Source organism: Papio anubis, chromosome 17 (genome assembly GCF_008728515.1).
Source record: "Papio anubis isolate 15944 chromosome 17, Panubis1.0, whole genome shotgun sequence".
In the NCBI taxonomy this organism is placed as follows: Eukaryota; Metazoa; Chordata; class Mammalia; order Primates; family Cercopithecidae; genus Papio; species Papio anubis.
This window is the reverse complement of record NC_044992.1, coordinates 43,804,914-43,823,491: the sequence shown is the minus strand read 5'-3', so window position 1 is coordinate 43,823,491 and position 18,578 is coordinate 43,804,914. Positions and strand designations below refer to the sequence as shown.

The 18,578-nt window shown below is 49.5% G+C and overlaps 1 protein-coding gene and 1 non-coding gene across 2 annotated transcripts; both read right to left on the bottom strand.

Moving 5' to 3' along the window:
• Window positions 1–6,185: 6,185 nt before the first annotated feature.
• On the bottom strand, window positions 6,186–6,291 carry LOC116271160. The gene has a single exon (XR_004179596.1). It is a non-coding gene; the product is annotated as a small nucleolar RNA U13 (small nucleolar RNA).
• A 1,894-nt stretch (window positions 6,292–8,185) lies between these two features.
• GIP (gastric inhibitory polypeptide) lies at window positions 8,186–17,347 on the bottom strand. The gene is made up of 5 exons (XM_031657580.1): window positions 16,926–17,347; window positions 13,747–13,917; window positions 11,117–11,209; window positions 10,273–10,374; window positions 8,186–8,594 (listed from the first exon to the last, which is right to left on the bottom strand). Exons 1-5 carry the CDS (start codon window positions 17,009–17,011, stop codon window positions 8,585–8,587), a joined length of 462 nt encoding a protein of 153 aa, XP_031513440.1. The 5' UTR covers window positions 17,012–17,347; the 3' UTR covers window positions 8,186–8,584.
• Between the last annotated feature and the right edge of the window lie 1,231 nt (window positions 17,348–18,578).

Here is an 18,578-nt window from a genome sequence, read left to right as displayed (position 1 = left end):
CATCTAGATACACCTGCTTCCTCCCTTACTCTTTGACTCGTTATGCAATGCCCTAAGGTATGCACACTGATCTGCTCACTCACAATGAAGACCTTAGATTTAATAATTCATGCCTTCAAATGCATACACACATGCCTAGTCCCTTTTTTTTTTTTCTTCTTTTTTTTTCTTTTTTTTCAGATGGAGTTTCACTGTTGTTGCCTGGGCTGGAGTGCAATGGCACGATCTCAGCTCACTGCAACCTCTGCCTCCCAGGTTCAAGCGATTCTCCCACCTCAGCCTCCGGAGTAGCTGGGATTACAGGCATGTACCACCAAGCCTGGCCAAGTTTTTGTATTTTTAGTAGAGACGGGGTTTCTCCGTGGTGGTCAGGCTGGTCTTGAACTCCCGACCTCAGGTGATCGGCCCGCCTCGGCTTCCCAGAGTGCTGGGATTACAGGCGTGAGCCACTGTGCGCCCGACTTCTTTTTTTTTTTGAAACCAAATTTCGCTCTCGTTGCCCAGGCTAGAGTGCAGTGGTGTGATCTCAGCTCACTGCAACCTCTGCCTCCCGGGTTCAAACGATTCTCCTGCCTCAACCTCCCAAGTAGCTGGGACTACAGGTGCCCACAACCATGGCCGACTAATTTTGGCTTTTTAGTAGAGACGAGGTTTCACCACATTGGCCAGGCTGGTCTTGAACTCCTAACCTCAGGTGACCCACCTGCCTTAGCTTCCCAAAGTGCAGGATTATAGGCGTGAGCCACCACGCCTGGCTTGCCACTGCGCCCAGTGTGCCTAGTCCCTTAGATGCACAAAGTGGACCTCAATAGCTACACTTGTGGCCACACTCTGGCAGACATGCTCATCCTCCTATGCAGATACATTTGTACCCTTTTATAATTTTAGGGAAAATATGCTGACCAGTGATATCCTGGTAAGGGTTTAACAACTACCTTGCCAGGCTGGGAGAGGGGAACCCTGATTTGTAGCATTTGCCTATGTCCATGGTGTAAATACTCTGATTGTGGGCTTGATATGTTGCCAGGATGGTATATGGTGGCTATTCACAGGTGCTATCACAGGGCACTATAGCTTTGAACAACTGGGCTTAAGTGATCCTCCTGTCTCAGTCTCTCAAGCAGATGGGACAAAGGCACTTGCCACTGTGCCTGCTTCCAGCACATCACAGAATGCTGACCATCACGGAATCCCTCATTTACTTTAACTGACTCATTGGCTTCGTGGCAGCGTGGCTAAGAACATGGTCTTTTTTTTGTCGGGGGATGGAGTTTCGCTCTTATTGCCCAGGCTGGAGTGCAGTGGCGCAACCTTGGCTCACCACAACCTCTGCCTCCCAGGTTCAAGCGATTCTCCTGCCTCAGCCTCCCGAGTAACTGGGACCACAGGCATGCGGCCCCACACCCGTCTAACTTTGCATTTTTAGTAGAGAGAGGGTCTCTCCATGTTGGTCAGGCTGGTCTCGAACTCCTGACCTCAGGTGATCCGCCTGCCTCGGCCTCCCAAAGTGCTAGGATTATAGGCGTGAGCCACCGCGCCCAGCCAGAACATAGTATTTTAATTTTAATTTTTTTTTTTTTTTTTGAGACAGGGCCTCATTATGTCACGCAGGCCGGAATGCAGTGGTGCCATCATAGCTCATCGTAACCTTGAACTCCTGGGCTTAAGGGATCCTGTGACCTTAGCCTTTCAGGCAGCTGGGACTACAGATGCATGCCACTGTGCCTGGTTAATTTTTTAAAACTGTCATAGAGATAAAGTGTGGCCTTGTTTCCCAGGCTGGTCTTGATCTCCTGGGCTCAAGTGATCCTCTCACCTTGGCCTCCCTAAATACTGGGATTACAGGTGTGAGCCAGTGCACTCAGCCTCCAGTTGACCTCTAAGATTTCTTTCAGCTCTGACATTCTTGGTTTCTATTCCTTTAAATTCCTGGAGCTCCTGGAATCTATACACACAATTTAGAGCAAGTCTTTGTTTAGAGGGTTTGTTTTAGTGATTCTCCATGATAGAACTGATTATCTAGGGGAGAAATTTGAATGTACATTTCTGAGGTCTTGGATGTCTTCAGGGGAGGTTGGTGAATCAAAAAGAGTTAGTTTTGAGCTGGACATGATGGCTCACACCTATTAATACAATTCCAGCCACAGAGCAGAAGTGGGTGGAGTACTGAGGCAGGAAGATCTCCAGCCCAGGAGTTTGAGGCTGCTGTAAGCCATGATCACACCACTGCACTGTAGCCTAGGCAACGGAGGGAAACCCCCAACTCTAAAAAAAGAAGTTAGTTTTTTTCCATTTGTACAACGTTCTTACTGTGGGCTCGGCATTGTGCTAGGCATTTTGTAAACATTGTCTTCCTTTTTTTTATATATATCATGGTGGTCTCATTTAAAGCCTTAGCATAACACTTTAAAAAAAAGATAATATGATAATTGTTATCAACCCTGCACTGCACTGCCTCCACGAGGTAGAAAATTAAAAGCCTTAAAAAGCCTACAAAACTACCTATCGGGTTCTATGCTCACTACCAGGGTGACAGGACCCGTACTACAAACCCCAACATCATGCAATGTTCCAATGTAACAAATCTGCACATAAATATCTGTATCTAAAATAAAAGTTGAAAATTTTTTTCAAAAAGAAAATTTGGCTGGGCGTGGTGGCTCACGACTGTAATCCCAGCACTTTGGGAGGCCAAGGCGGGCGGATTACCTGAGGTCAGGAGTTCGAGACCAGCCTGGCTAACATGGTGAAACCCGGTCTCTACTAAAAGTACAACAATTAGCTGGGTGTGGTGGCACATGCCTGTAATCTCAGCTACTTGGGAGGCTGAAGCAGGAGAATTGCTTGAGCCCAGGAGGTGAAGGTTGCAGTGAGCTGAGATCTTGCCACTGCACTCCAGCCTGGGAGACAGAGTGAGACTCTGTCTCAAAAAATATAAAAAATAGCCGGGCGCGGTGGCTCAAGCCTGTAATCCCAGCACTTTGGGAGGCCGAGACGGGCGGATCACGAGATCATGAGATCAAGACCATCCCACAATAGCTGCTGAGTGAAACCCCGTCTCTATTAAAAAATACAAAAAAATGGCCGGGCCCTTGGTGGCTCAAGCCTGTAATCCCAGCACTTTGGGAGGCCGAGGCGGAGGCCGGATCACAAGGTCAGGAGATGAGACCATCCTGGCTAACAGTGAAAACCCGTCTCTACTAAAAACACAAAAAATTAGCCAGGCCGGTGGGCCTGTGGTCAGCTACTCGGGAGGCTGAGGCAGGAGAATGAAGCGGGGAACCGGGAGGCGGAGCTTACAGTGAGCTGAGATCCGGCCACTGCTACTTAGCCTGGGTGACAGAGCGAGACTCCGTCTCAAAAAATACAAAAAAAAGATTAGCGGTGGTGGTATGCATAGTCCCAGCTACTCGGGGAGGCTGAGGCAGGAGGGGAATGCGTAAACCCGGGGAGAGGCGGGCTTGCAGTGAGCTGAGATCGGCCACTGCACTCCAACCTACCAGGCGACAGAGACGAGACTCCGTTCAAAAAAAAAAAAAATATATATATATATATATATATAAAAAATAAAAAAATAAAAATAAAAAGAAAATCGTCTGGGCGCAGTGGCTCAAGCCTGTAATCCCAGCACTTTGGGAGGCCGAGGCAGGCCGGATCCTGGGTCGGGAGATGAGACCATCCTGGCTAACGGTGAAACCCGTCTGTACTAAAAATACAAGCCTAGCCGGTGAGGTGCGTGAGACACCTGTAGTCCCAGCTACTCAGGAGGCTGAGGCAGGAGAATGGAGTGTAAAGCCAGAATGAGGCTTGTGATGAGGCTGAGATCCGGCCTGCACTCCCAGCCTGTGAAGTACGACAGAAACAGACTCCGTCTCAAAAAAATTAAAATAAATAAAAGAAAAGAAAAGAAAATTTAAAGTAGGCTGGATGACACAGCAAGACTCTGTCTCAAAAAAAAAAAAAAAAGGAGTTTTGTTTGATTAGCAGAATACCTTGAGGCACAATCCTACCCCTCCCATTGTCTTGTGTTCTCCCCATTTTGCTCACTGCCAGCCCTTGGGCCAATCTGGTTGCCACTCTCTCCCTGATTTGATTTTATGTATTAATTTTGGTTTTAGGTAATTTATTAGGTTAACTTACAGACAGAAGGGTGGTCTTGGGTGGCCACAAGACGGGTAGATCTCCACACAACAACCCCCAGACCCAGGGCTTACATCCTGGGGAAAAGTATAAGTGCTTTGGTAGGAATGTATAGATGTTTACAGACTTCACAGCCTATGATTTCTGCAGCAGCATCAAGGGTTGTTTTGGAGGAAACTTACAGTGAATAAGCGTTTCTACAGAAAGCGTAATACATCAAGTAGACATTTTGGAGGCCCTTCTGGGTAAATCAGAAATTACATGTCAGATTAGGATTTAAAATAAAGTCCCTCTTGTGACCACTCCACTCATCTAATCCGGCTCATACAATCTCACGCACCCACCTCTTCCACGATGGTTCCTCAGCCTGTAGAGAAGGGGGTGTTGCAGTCATTTCCATGGCATGGGTGGACAGGTTGCATTAATTTGTTTTATGCTTGTTAGCAGAGGCCACACCAACAATACAAACAATGAAACCTGGCCAAGTGACTTTAGGAGCTTTACAGCTGGTCCTGGGCTTTGTGTCTTTTGTGGGTTGGTAGCCCATCCTCTGGATTGGAGAAGAGTACACAAGGCAGTTGCTTTCCAGGCTTCTGGGGTGTCCTGGTGTCTTAGCTATGGATCTCCCAATATCTGCAGGTCACAGGGTGACAGAAGCTGCAGCACAGTTACCTGGACCTCCCAGAGCAGAGGATAAGGAGCAGTGAAGACAGGATGGAGCTCTGATTGGAGCAAGAAACCCACTCCATTATATATATATATATGTGTGTGTGTGTGTGTGTGTGTGTGTGTGTGTGTATGTGTGTGTATATATGTGTGTGTGTGTGTGTGTGTATATATATATATATATTTTTTTTTTGGAGATCAAGTCTCACTGTCATCCAGGCTGTAGTGCAGTGCTGCAATCTCAGCTCACTGCAACCTCCGCCTCCTGGGTTCAAGTGATTCTCCTGCCTCAGCCTCCTAAGTAGCTGGGAATACTGGTGTATGCCACCACACTCAGCTAATTTTCTCTATTTTTAGTAGGGATGGGGTTTTGCCATGTTGGTTAGGCTGCTCTCGAACTCCTGGCCTCAAGTGATCCACCTGCCTTGGCTTCCCAAAGTGCTGGGATTACAGGGGTGAGCCACCACGCCTGGCCACTCACTCCCTGATTTTATTTTATTTTATGTATGTATGTATGTATTTATTTATTTTTGACACAGAGTCTTGCTCTTTCACCCAGGCTGTAATACAGTGGCTCACGCCTGTAATCCCACTACTTTGGGAGGCTGAAGCAAGCAGATTACTTGAGGTCAGGAGTTCAAGACCAGCCTGGCCAAATGGTGAAACCTGTCTCTACTAAAAATACAAAAATTAGCCAGGCGTGGTGGTGCACACTTGTAATCCCAGCTACTTGTGAGGCTGAGGCAGGAGAATTACTTGAACCCAGGAGGCGGAGGTTGCAGTGAGCCGAGATCACGCCATTGCACTCCAGCCTGGGCGACAAGAGCGAGACTCTGTTTCAAAAAAAAAAAAAAAAGAGGAAGGTCTTTATGATTCAAGGATCTTTTAAATAAGTACGTAAATATAAAAATGAAAGTCTGGGCCTGGCACAGCAGCCCACACCCCGTAATCCTAACACTTTGGGAGACCGGGGCGAGAGGATCACTTGAGCCCAGATGTTCAAGACCAATTTGAGCCAGATGGAGAGACTCCTTTTTTCTTTTTCTTTTTTTTTTTTTTTGAGACAGAGTCTCACTCTGTCACCCAGGCTGGGGTGCAGTGGTACAATCTCGGCTCACTGCAAGCTCCTCCTCCTAGGTTCATGCCATTCTCCCGCCTCAGCCTCCTGAGTAGCTGGGATTACAGGCACCCACTGTCATGCCTGGCTAATATTTTTTGTGTTTTTGTAGAGATGGGGTTTCGCCATGTTGTCCAGGCTGGTCTCAAACTCCTGACCTCAGGTGATCCACCTGCCTTGGCCTCCCGAAGTGCTGGGATTACAGGCATGAGCCACCATGCCTGGCCAAGACTCCTTTTTTCTCTTTTTTTTCTTTTCTTCATGTCAGAAGGGTAATGTGCCAACATATTGTAACAAGGTTCAAGGGTGGCACATCTCACATATGCCCGTGAACACCCAATCATCACACTCATGCGCTACAAAAGGATCAGAGGATCAGAACTTTTCTCTACACAATTTTTTTTTTTTTTTAGTTAACTGGGCGTGTGCCTGTAGTCCCAACTTCTCCCAGCTACTTGGGAGGCTGAAGTGGCAAGATCGCTTGAGCCCAGGAGCTTGGGGTTGCAGTGAGCTATGATTACAGCACTGTACCCCAGCATGGGTAACACAGCAAGACTCTCCCAGAAAAACAAACAAAACCACAAAAAAACTAGAGGTCTTTCTTTGTCACCAGACTTTAAGCTCTTCGGGGGCAAGGATTGTGTCCATTTGCTTCATTGCTGTATATACAGTGTTTAGCACAGCCCTGCCAATATTAACTTTCCAATAAGTGTTTGTAGAATCAATAGATGAATTAACGGATACAAGTGAAAACCATTATTTCCTTTTCTATCTTTTTCTTTTTCTTTTTTTTTTTTTTTTTTTGGACACAGGGTCTCACTCTGTCACCCAGGCTGGATGTAGTGCAGTGGTGTCATCTCGGCTCACTGCAACCTCCGCCTCCTGGGTCCAAGCGATTCTCGTACTTCAACCTCTCAATTAGCTGGGATTACAAGCATGTATCACCATGCCTGGCTCTTTTTTTTTTTTTTTTTTTTTTGAGACGGAGTCTTGCTCTGTCACCCAGGCTGGAGTGCAGTGGCCGGATCTCAGCTCACTGCAAGCTCCGCCTCCCGGGTTCATGCCATTCTCCTGCCTCAGCCTCCCGAGTAGCTGGGACTACAGGCGCCCGTCACCTCGCCCGGCTAGTTTTTTGTATTTTTTAGTAGAGATGGGGTTTCACCATGTTAGCCAGGATGGTCTCGATCTCCTGACCTTGTGATCCACCCGTCTCGGCCTCCCAAAGTGCTGGGATTACAGGTTTGAGCCACCGCGCCCGGCCTTTTTTTTTTCTTTTTGTATTTTTAGTAGAAACAGGGTTTCACCATGTTGGCCAGGCTGGTCTCGAATTCCTGACCTCAAATGATCCTTTTATTTTCTTTGTCTTTTTTTTTTTTTTTTTTTTGTGCATGATAGAGTCTTGCTCTGTTACCCAGGTTGGAGCGCAGTGGTGCAATCTCAGCTCACTGCAACCTCCACCTCCTGGGTCAAAGCGATTCTCCTGCCTCAGCTTCACGAATAGCTGGGACTACAGGTGCCTGTCATCATGCCCAGCTAATTTTTGTATATTTAGTAGAGACGAGGTTTTGCCATTTTGGCCAGGCTGGTCTCAAACTCCTGATCTCAGGTGATCTGCCCACCTCAAGCTCCCAAAGTGGTGGGATGACAGGCTTGCGCCACCACACCAGACCCTCTTTTCTTTTTCCTTTTTTTATTTTAAAGATGGGGTCTCCAGCAGGTACGATGTCTCATGTCTGTAATCCCAGCACTTTGGGAGGCCGAGGCAGGCGGATCACCTGAGGTCAGGAGTTCAAGACCAGCCTGGCAACATGGCGAAACCTCGTCTCTACTAAAACTACAAAAATTAGGCTGGGCGCGGTGGCTTACACCTGTAATCCCAGCACTTTGGGAGGTGGAGGCGGGTGGGTCACTTGAGGTCAGGAGTTCAAGACCAGCCTGACCAACATGGAGAAACCCTACTGAAAATAAAAAATTAGCCCGGTGTGGTGGCGCATGCCTGTAATCCCAGCTACTTGGGAGGCTGAGGCAAGAGAATCAATTGAACCTGGGAGGCGGAGGTTGCAATGAGCAGAGAGCTCACCATTGCACTCCATCTAGCCTGGGTAACAAGAGCGAGACTCCATCTCAAAAAAAAAGAAAAAAAAATTAGCCACGCATGGTGGAGGGCGCCTGTAATCCCAGCTACTCAGGAGGCTGAGGCAGGAGAATCGCTTGAACCCAGGAGGCAGAGGTTGCAGTGAGCCGAGATTGCACCATTGCACTCCAGCCTGGATGACAGAGTGAGACTCCGTCTCAAAAAAAAGAAACAAAACAAAACAAAACAAAGATGGCGTCTCACTCTGTTACCCAGGATGGACTGGAACTTCTGGGGTTAAGCAATCTTCCAGACTCAGCCTCCCAGAGTACTGGGATTACAGGCATACACCACTATGCCCAGACCATATTTCCTTTCCACTGGGTGGTGCCCACACACACAGAGATACACAAAGACAAACATGCCCTGTTAGTGCTCGGTAGTCATTTGAATAAATTTTCACAATGCACTTGACTTATCTCAGCATAAACTTTATTGGTTTGGCTTCTCTTGGCTATTCTGGAGTGGGGCTGAGGCAGGAGCTAAGTGAAGGGCAGAATCCAGTCCTGAGCTGGGTGTGGTCAGAGTCACCGAGACCTGGGGAGAGTGGGGAAAGGAGAGGAAGGTTATGGACTTGGAGTCGGCCAAGCACGTTTATCCTGGGACCCAGCCATTGTTGAACCCCTCCTACCTTCAAATCACCTTTTTAAGTATTTTAATTTTTATCAATTTACCTTTTTTTTATTTTTTTTGAGATGGAGCCTCGCTGTCACCCAGGCTGGAGTGCAGTGGCGCAATCTCGGCTCACTGCAAGCTCTGCCTCCTGGGTTCATGCCATTCTCCTGCCTCAACCTCCCGAGTAGCTGGGACTATAGGCTCCCACCTCCATGCCCGGCTAATTTTTTGTATTTTTAGTAGAGACGGGGTTTCACCGGGTTAGCCAGGATGGTCTTGATCTCCCAACCTCGTGATCTGCGCACCTCGGCCTCCCAAAGTGCTGGGATTACAGGCATGAGCCACTGTGCCCAGCCTCATTTTACTTATTTTTTAAGAGGCAGTCTCACTGTGGTGCCCAAGCTGGAGTGCGGTGACTATTTACGGATGTAATCATAGATCACTGCAGTCTTGAACTCCTGGCCTCAAGCAGTGCTCCCACCTTTGCCCCATCAAATCACCATTTTAATGATAAGTAATCCAAATAATTCACAAAAGTACAGAGACCGTTACCCACCTTCCTACAGAGATTTTCTCACACCCTCTTCATGGATCTGCTCACGCTCCTGTCCCTTCTTCCCCTCCTGAGGTTCCTGTTCCAGATTTGCTCCCTCAATCCCTCCCTAGCTGCTCAGTATCAGTGTCTGAAGTGTTTTGGTTTCCGTGCCCCGCTGTCTGCATCATGAGGATCCTGTCTCACCCTTTAGGAGGACAGGTCTCTTCATAATATTTAGTCCCTCGCTTCTGAGACATAAGGAATGGACTGAAGAATTTTCTAGCTGATGAGGTGGATTCAAGAGACCATTGAAGCCACCAATGGCCACAGAGAAAGGAAACATGCCTCCAACTATGCAGTTTCCCATCACCAGGAAGGTACCATGGCCCAAGGGTACAGAGGGAAAGCTGAGAACAGGATGGGGCTCAGCTCGGTGGGTAGGATTGGGGACAGGCAGGGCACAGGATGGGCTCAGCTCGGTCGGTAGGGACAGGCAGGGCACAGGATGGGCTCAGCTCAGTGGGTAGGGACGGAGCAGAACTGGGAGATGGAGGCTCGAGAGGTAGGGACAGGCAGCTGGATGGGCTCAGCTCATGTTAGGGACGACAGGGGCACAGGATGGGCTCAGCTGAGCGGGTAGGGACAGGCAGGGCACAGGATGGGCTCAGCTCAGCGGTAGGTAGGGACAGGCAGGGCACAGGATGGGCTCAGCTCAGCGGGTAGGGACAGGCAGGATAGGCTCAGCTCAGCTGGGTAAAGGCAGGCAGAACAGGATAAGACTCATATGTAAATTAAGGACAGACAGAACCTGGGACAAATCAGCCAGTCGTTAAAGGGATCGACAGGGGAGAACAACCTGGGTAAAGGGCGAACAAAATCAGACTCAAAAGGTATCCAGATCCATTTGGTCTTTGTTTGTAATTTCCGCCGATAAATAAATGAAATCAGTTCAGCTCGGGTTCGAAGCCTACGTAATCAGCCAGCATGTGGAGGGGCAAAGATCTGAATCCATGTCTGATGCCCAAGCTCAATTCAGAACTGCTGTGCAACACCACATTCCCCTACCTGCGCCTGCAGAGGTTTGTCTGATCCACCAAGCAGGCCAACAGCTCTTGAATCAGCAAGTCCCGCAGCAAATCTTCATCGCTGGGGTTCTTGGGTGGGGAGCTGCAAGGTAAGAGCCTCTGGCTGACTGTTTTAGCCTGAGCCGCGCCCAAAGAGAGTAAACACAGGACTGGGGACACCACTGAGGGGCAGCCACGGATGGGGGGAGGGAGCCAACACAGTTGCCTCTCTGTTGGCTCAGCTCTGGGATCTGGAGCCTGCTTTCTGCCAGCCCCACCCAGCACTGCCTGCCTGGGGAATATGGACTCTTCCTACAGGGAGAGTCAAACAGAATTCTGGTGTGAGATATTCCGCCCATCCACCTCTGCAAGTGTTCCAGAATGCAGAGAGTACTTTGGGCACATTCACTTTTTGAAATGACCTGTGCCATTCAGAGAGGGGATAACTGATTTCAAGGGAGTGGGCCTGGGAAGATCCCCCACTCTTTCACAAACAGCCTTCCCGAAGTTTGGCAGGGGGAGGTGGTGAGGCCGGAACCTGAGGTCTCTTCTTTCCTGCCCTTCTCCTGACTCAGTGACTCTGCTGTGTATGAAGTCATCAATCTTAGAAACCCTGTCCCTGAAACCCCTCCTAGCACCCCTCCCCTGTTCCTCCAAGGCTTCTTCCTTAAGCTTGGGCTGACCTCCAGGAGTTTGCTCAATGAAGACCCCTCTTTGAACTCTTGAGAGGAAGAGGATGATTATTGCGGGTCCTTGCTCTGCTCTGGGGTCAGGGAGAGGGAACAACGAGGTGGGGGCGGGGCAGGAGGCTCGGCTGCCTCCCTTCCCTCTGCGCCCTGACTCACCTCTGTGGCTCCACTGCCTCCTCCTCCTTCCCATTAGCTTGACTGGCCAGCTCGAGTGCCCGAGCCTCCCTCTGGGTGATGTTGTGTTTCCAGCTGGGAAGATAAGATTAGAGAGCGGGCAAGCTGTGGAGACTCCAGGCTAGAGACACTTGAATCTTTTAGTACCTCAACCCCAAAAGCAGAGGGTACCTTTCTCCACTTAAGCCCACCCAATGGTGGTCTTCAGCTGCCTCCACCAGTGAACAGCTTTTCAGAATCTACCACGCTGACCAGAGACGGCATAGAGCAGGGAGAAGGATAAGGACAGTTCATCTTCTCTTCACTTTTGTGTGTGTGTGTGTGTGTGTGTGTGTGTGTGAGATAGGGTCTGGCTGTATTTCCCAGGCTGGAGTGCAGGGGCACCATCTCGGCTCACTGCAACCTCTGCCTCCCAGGCTCAAGCCATCTTCCCGTCTCAGCCTCCTGAGTAGCTGAAACTACAGGCAGGCATTACCACACCACACCCAGCTAATTTTTGTACTTTTTGTTTGCCATGTTGCCCAGGCTGGTCTCGAATGAACTTGTGAGCTCAAACAATCCACCTACCTGGGCCTCCCAAAGTGCTGGGATTACAGGCGTGAGCCACGGTGCACAGCCAATCCTATTTTCTTTCCTTTTTTTTTTTTTTTTTTTTTGAGACAGAGTCTCACTCTGTTGCCAGGCTGGGGGTACAGTGGTGCGATCTCAGCTCACTGCAACGTCCGCCTCCAGGGTTCAAGCAATTATCATGCCTCAGCCTCCCGAGTAGCTGGAATTACAGGCTGGGTGTGCCACCACACCCAGCTAATCTTTGTATTTTTAGTAGAGACAGGGTTTCACCATGTTGGCCAGGAGGGCCTCAATTTCCTGACCTCATGAGCTGCCTGCCTCATCCTCCCAAAGTGCTGGGATTACAGGTGTAAGCTACTGGGCCCGGCCCTAGCCAATCCTGTTTTCAAAGTCTGAAGTGGGTCTGAAGTGGCCATCGCCAAGCAAGCAGTCATTAGAAGGAGCTCATCTCTCCCTCCCTTCATCCTCAGACCCCTGGGGCTCCTCTCTGAGCTCCCATACATCTTCTGACTCCTCCCCTTAGAAGTAAAGGATTAGGGCCAGCACAGTGGCTCACAATTGTAATCTCAGCACTTTGGGAGGCCAATGTGAGTGGATCACTTAAGCCCAGGAGTTTGAGAACAGCCTGGGCAACATAGTAAGACTCTGCCTCTACAAATAATTTAAAAAATTAGCCGGGCATGGTGTTGTGAGGCTGTAGTCACAACTACTTGGGAGGCTGAGGTGGGAGGATTGCTTGAGCCCAGGAGGTCAAGGCTACAGTGAGCCATGATGGTGCCACTGCACTCCAGTCTGGGTCACAGAGAGAGCTCCTGCCTCAAAAAAAGAAGAGACGCTGGGCGCGGTGGCTCATGCCTGTAATCCTAGCACTTTGGGAGGCCAAGGCGGGCAGATCACAGGGTCAGGAGATCAAGACCATCCTGGCTAACACGGTGAAACCCTGTCTCTACAAAAAAAATACAAAAAAATTAGCCATGCGTGGTGGGCGCCTGTAGTCCCAGCTACTCGGGAGGCTGAGGCAGGAGAATGGCATGAACCCGGGAGGCAGAGCTTGCAGTGAGCCGAGATTGTGCCACTGCACCCCAGCCTGGGCGACAGAGCGAGACTCCGTCTCAAAAAAAAAAAAAAAAAAAAAGGGGAAAAGAAAAAAAGAAGTAAAGGATTAGGGAATAGCCCTGGTCCCTACCCCTAGCCTAGACTGGTGCCCAAGTCAGGGTCTTGGCCTGAGCTACCATGTCTAACTCGCCATCCTTGCCTAGTGAAAGGTGCCACCCAGGGTGGGTGTGGTGGCTCACGCCTGTAATCCCAGCACTTTGAGAGGCCAAGGCAGGTAGATCACCTGCGGTCAGGAGTTCAAGACCAGCCCGACCAACATGGAGAAACCCCATCTCTACTAAAAATACAAAATTAGGCCAGGCGCGGTGGCTCATGCCTATAATCCCAGCACTTTGGGAGGCTGAGGCAGGTGGATTATGAGGTCAGGAGTTCAAGAACCAGACTGGTCAACATGGTGAAACCCCGTCTCTACTAAAAAAAAAAAAAAAAAAATTAGCCGGGCATGGTGGTGCACACCTGTAGTCCCAGCTACTCAGGAGGCTGAGGCAGAAGAATCGCTTGAACCCAGGAGGCGGAGGTTGCAGTGAGCCAAAATCGAGCCACTGCACTCCAGCCTGGGCAACAGAGCTACACTTCATCTCAAAAGAGAAAAAAAATAAAAATTAGCTGGGCATGGTGATGCATGCCTGTAATCCTAGCTACTCGGGAGGCTGAGGCAGGAGAATTGCTTGAATCCAGGAGGTGGAGGTTGTGGTCAGCCAAGATCGTGGTATTGCACTCCAGCCTGGGCAACAAGAGCAAAACTCTGTCTCAAAAAAAAAAAAAAAAAAAAAAAGAAAAGAAAAGAAAGAAGAAAAAGAAAGGTGCCACCTGGGGTTGTGCATCACGTGGCCTGTGTGGCCACAGCCGATGGCCTCCTCTGAAGGTAGGAAGGCAGAGCCCAGAGCCCAGCACAGGGAACAGGAGGAGTATAAGCAACGACTCACTCATTCTTCTTCCCCTTTTGGGCCAGCAGCCAGTTTACGAAGTCTTGTTGGTGAATCTTGTCCATGGCAATACTATAGTCACTGATGAAAGTCCCTTCGGCATACCTGGGGCCTCGAGGTTGAGGGCTGCTCACCTTAGCATGAGATCCGACAGGCAGGGAGGGGAGAAGGCTGGAAATAAGGGTGCAGAGAAGGGGCAGAGATGGGGGGAGAATCACAACGCTAGGATAAATGACTATCACTAACAGGAGGCAGACACTTGAAAACAAACGAGTCCGTTTTTATGGAGACTCCCTGCAGATCCACTCCCCCACCCCACCCCAGGCTCCTGCAGCCTCAGTGTGTGTGGCTCTGGATTCTGGCCAAAAAGGGATCACGGGGCCAGGCGCGGTGGCTCATGCCTGTAATCCCTGCACTTTGGGAGGCCAAGACAGGCGGATCACCTGAGGTCGGGATAGAGACCAGCCTGACCAACATGGAGAAATCCCGTCTCTACTAAAAATACAAAATTTAGCCAGGTGTGGTGGCTCACACCTGTAATTCTAGCACTTTGGGAGGCCAAGGCAGGAGGATCATGAAGTAAGGAGATCAAGACCATCCTGGCTAACACAGTGAAACCCCATCTCTACTAAAAAGACAAAAAAATTAGCCGGGCGAGGTGGCGGGCGCCTGTAGTCCCAGCTACTTGGGAGGCTGAGGCAGGAGAACGGCGTGAACCCGGGAGGCACAGCTTGCAGTGAGCTGAGATCACACCACTACACTCCAGCCTAGGTGACAAAGCGAGACTCCATCTCAAAAAAAAAAAAAAAAAAAAAAGGGATCAGGGGTCCCCCTCATCTGAAAGGACTGAGTCACACAATTCCCTCCTTTATTCCTCCTGCCCTGGCCCTTCCTGATTCAGTTTCTTGGTTCACATTCCGCAATAATAGTCAACTCATACAAAAGCACTGACTGTGACTCTGGCACTTTATAAGCCCTTGAATCCATAAAATATAATTTCATCCTCACAACATCCTATGAGGTAGGTTCTAGTTATATCCCCATTTTGTGAGTGGAGAAACCAAGGTGCAGAGATTACCTTATTATTATCTTATTATCTGCCACTCCGTATAGGTAACAGATCCAGGATTTACCCCAGGCCATCTGGGCTCAGATCTATGTTCTTAACATGTACGTGATACAGGCCAGGCGCAGTAGCTCACGCCTGTAATCCCAGCACTTTCGGAGGCCCAGGCAGATGGATCACAAGGTCAGGAGTTCAACACCAGCATGGCCAAGATGGTGAAACCCCATCTCTACTAAAAATACAAAATTAGGCCGGGCGCGGTGGCTCAAGCCTGTAATCCCAGCACTTTGGGAGGCCGAGGCAGGAGAATGGCGTGAACCCAGGGGGGCGGAGCTTGCAGTGAGCCAAGATCGCGCTACTGCACTCCAGCCTGGGGCAGAGAGCAAGACTCCGTCTCAAAAAATAAATAAATAAATAAATAAAAATAAAAATACAAAATTAGCAGGGCGTGGTGGCAGGTGCCTGTAATCCCAGCTGCTTAAGAGGCTAAGGCAGAGAATAGATTGAACACAAGAGGCGGAGGTTGCAGTGAGCCGAGATTGAGCCACTGCACCCCAGCCTGGGTGACAGAGTGAGACTCTATCTCAAAAAAAAAAAGAAAGAAAGAAACATCTACATGATACTGTTCTCTTCTTGTACGTGTTCTGACATCTGTGCCTCAAATTGACAAATTACATATGCCAAATTTACGTGGGCATATGGTTTGTCCTTGCACCTGAGAAAGCCCAACTCTACTCAAATAAGTTATTTCTTGGTCCTGAAAACACAGTCTGAGCCCCCTGCTATATTCGCTGGTCATATTCTCTGCTTTTCCACACAGTACTCATGATGATTTGCAACATGCCTATATGGTTCTTGGTTTATTTCCTCCTTGGGTCTGTGTGCTTCATGAAGGCAGGAGGCATTTGTGGACCAATGTTCACATACATCCCTTGTGCCTGGTACAGAGGAGGCCCTCTCTAAAATTTGATTGAAAGCATGCATAATGGCCAGGCATTGTGGCTCACGCCTGTAATCCCAGCACTTTGGGAGGCCGAGGCGGGTGGATCACTTGAGGACAGGAGTTCAAGACCACCCTGGCCAACATGGCAAAACCCCATCTCTACTAAAAATACAAAAAAATTAGCTGGGTGTGGTGGTAGGTGCCTGTAATCCCAGGCTGAGGCAGGAGAATTGCTTGATCCTGAGAGGCAGAGGTTGCAGTGAGTCAAGACTGCACCACTGCACTCCAGCCTAGGCGACAGAGTGAGACTCTGACTCAAAAAAAAGCCCAGGCACGGGATTACATGCCTTCAATCCCAGCACTTTGGGAGGCTCAGGCGGAGAGATCATCTGAGGTCAGGAGTTTGAGATCAGCCTGGCCCACATAGTGAAACCCCATCTCTACTAAAAATACAAAAATTAGCCAGGCGTGTTGCCGGGCACCTGTAATCCCAGCTACTTGGGAAGCTGAGGCAGGGAAAATTGCTTGAACCCAGGAGGGAGAAATTGCAGTGAGCCGAGATTGTGCCACCACACTCCGGCCTGGGTGACAGAGCAAGATTCCATCTCAAAAAAAAAAAAAAAAAGAATGCATTCATAAGCCTGGGTAACATGGCGAAACCTCATCTCTACAAAAAATTCAAAAAAGTAGCTGAACATGTTGGTTCGCGCCTGTGGCCCTAGTTGCTCGGGAGGCTGAGGTGGGAGGATACTTGAGCCTGGCAGGCAGAGGCTGCAGTGAGCTGCGTTCACGCCACTGCACTCCAGTCTGGGCGACAGAGCAAGAGTCTGTCTCAAAAAAAATAAAAAAGAAAAAAAGAAAAGAAAGAAGCAAACATGCATAAATGAATAAAGCATTCGTTGGGAAGTGAGACTCATCTTCGGACAATTAACCACCAGGAAGTCCCTCCAGAGATCTAACCATAGTCTCTCCCACTGTAACAGTGGCACACAATAAATCCTCTCTGGCTCAGTGCTCACTTTGCACTCACATTGCCGGCAGGTATTTCCCTGGAGCTTCCTACCTCTTAGACTGGATTCCTTCCCTTTCTCACCTCCCACTTGAAACAAATCCAGAACCTGTCTTCCGAGCCCCTCCTCTTCCCCATCCCTTCCCTCTCACCACTCCTACCTGGAGTGACCCTCTTTCTTCTCTCCTAGTCCCACTGCCAGGAACAGGGACAGCAGCAGCAGAGCGAAGGTCTTCATGGCCACCATCTTCCAAAGTTATTTCCTGAGCTAAGACAGAAAACAGCCAGGACGTGCTGAGACAGCAACCAGTAGGGCCTCTGAAAGCTGGGGAGGGGCAAAGCCTTGAGGTTTGGACCTTTTCTTTTCCTCTTTTTTTTCTTTTGAGATGGAGTCTTGCTCTGTTGTCCAGGCGGGAGTGCAGTGACACAATCGTGGCTCACTGCAGCCTCAACCTCCTGGGCTCAGGCAAAACTCTCACTTCACCCTCCCGAGTACCTAGGACCACAGGCATGTACCACCATGGCCAGCTAATTTTTAAAATTTTGTATAGAGATCGAGTTTCCCTCCATTGCCCAGGCTGGTCTTGAACTCCTGTGCTCAAATGATCCTCCTCCCTCGGCTCCCAAAGTATTGGGATTACAGGCATGAGGCACCACACCTGGCTATCTTCTCATGTCTCATATAGAGGAAGAGAAAAGTAAGATGCCAGGGCTGCTGGGCATCTCAGGGTTGCCAAGATCCACCCACTCTCAGGTCATCTCATCCATCCCTGTCTCCACTTCTCTTACCAGACTTCCTTTCCAGCTCTTCCAGAAGAAGGACAGATAGGGGTCTCCTTTCCCTGCCTTCTGGACCTTCTGAGCCTGCTGAAGAAATCAGGCCCCAGCTCCTTTATATTAGGCATAGACCTGCTGATTAGCCTAAAAGCATCTTATCTCAAGAAATTAAGCCCACAGCTCCTGCCACATTAAGTCCATTTTACACATAATAGAGTTGCCCTTTCCACCTGAACTGTGCTAATTGGTGATTAACATTTGGCTATCTCCAGCTGTTGTCTGGGGCCTGCCTGTGGGTAGGGTACCCTAAGTACCCCCTTTTTTCTTCCTCCTCCTCTCTTCTGGGCAAAGGGCCCACTACTCTTCTTCTATGCCCTACTTGCTTTACAGTTGCCCTCAGTTAGAAAGGGTACTTGTAGGCCAGGCGCGATGAATCACGCCTGTAATCCCAGCACTTGGGAGGCTGAGACGGGTGGATCACCTGAGGTCAGGGGTTCGAGACCAGCCTGGCCAACATGCTGAAACCCCATCTTTACTAAAAATACAAAAATTAGTCGGGCATGGTGGTGCACAGCTGTAATCACAGCTACTCCGGAGGCTGAGGCAAGAGAATCACTTGAACCTGGGAGGCAGAAGTTGCAGTGAGCCGAGATCAAATTCACTGCACCTCCAGCATGGGCAACAAAGCAAGATTCTGTCTCAAAAAAAAAAAAAAAAGTTAGAAAAAGAAGGGGGCTGGGCGCAGTGGCTCACACCTGTAATCCCAGCACTTTGGGAGGCCGAGGTGGGTGGATCATGAGGTCAGAGACGGCACCCTGGCTAACATGGTGTTCAAGGTCTCACAAAAACACAAAAAATTAGCCAGGCGCGTGGTGGTGGCCAGTCCCAGCTGCTCGAGACTGAGACAGGAGAATGGTGTGAACCCGGAGGCGACGCTGTAGTGAGCCGAGATGGTGCCACTGCACTCGCCAGGGCGACAGAGAGAGACTCCATCTCAAAAAAAATTAGCCAGGCATGGTGGCACATGCCTGGTCCCA

Coding starts and splice junctions, on each gene's coding strand:
- GIP (XM_031657580.1), bottom strand. CDS start 17,011: ATGGTGGCCATGAAGACCTTCGCTCTGCTGCTGCTGTCCCTGTTCCTG. Junction 11,210..13,746: donor CAAAAGGGGAAGAAGAATGA/GTGAGTCGTTGC, acceptor TTATCTTCCCAG/CTGGAAACACAACATCACCC. Junction 10,375..11,116: donor GAGGCAGTGGAGCCACAGAG/GTGAGTCAGGGC, acceptor CTTACCTTGCAG/CTCCCCACCCAAGAACCCCA.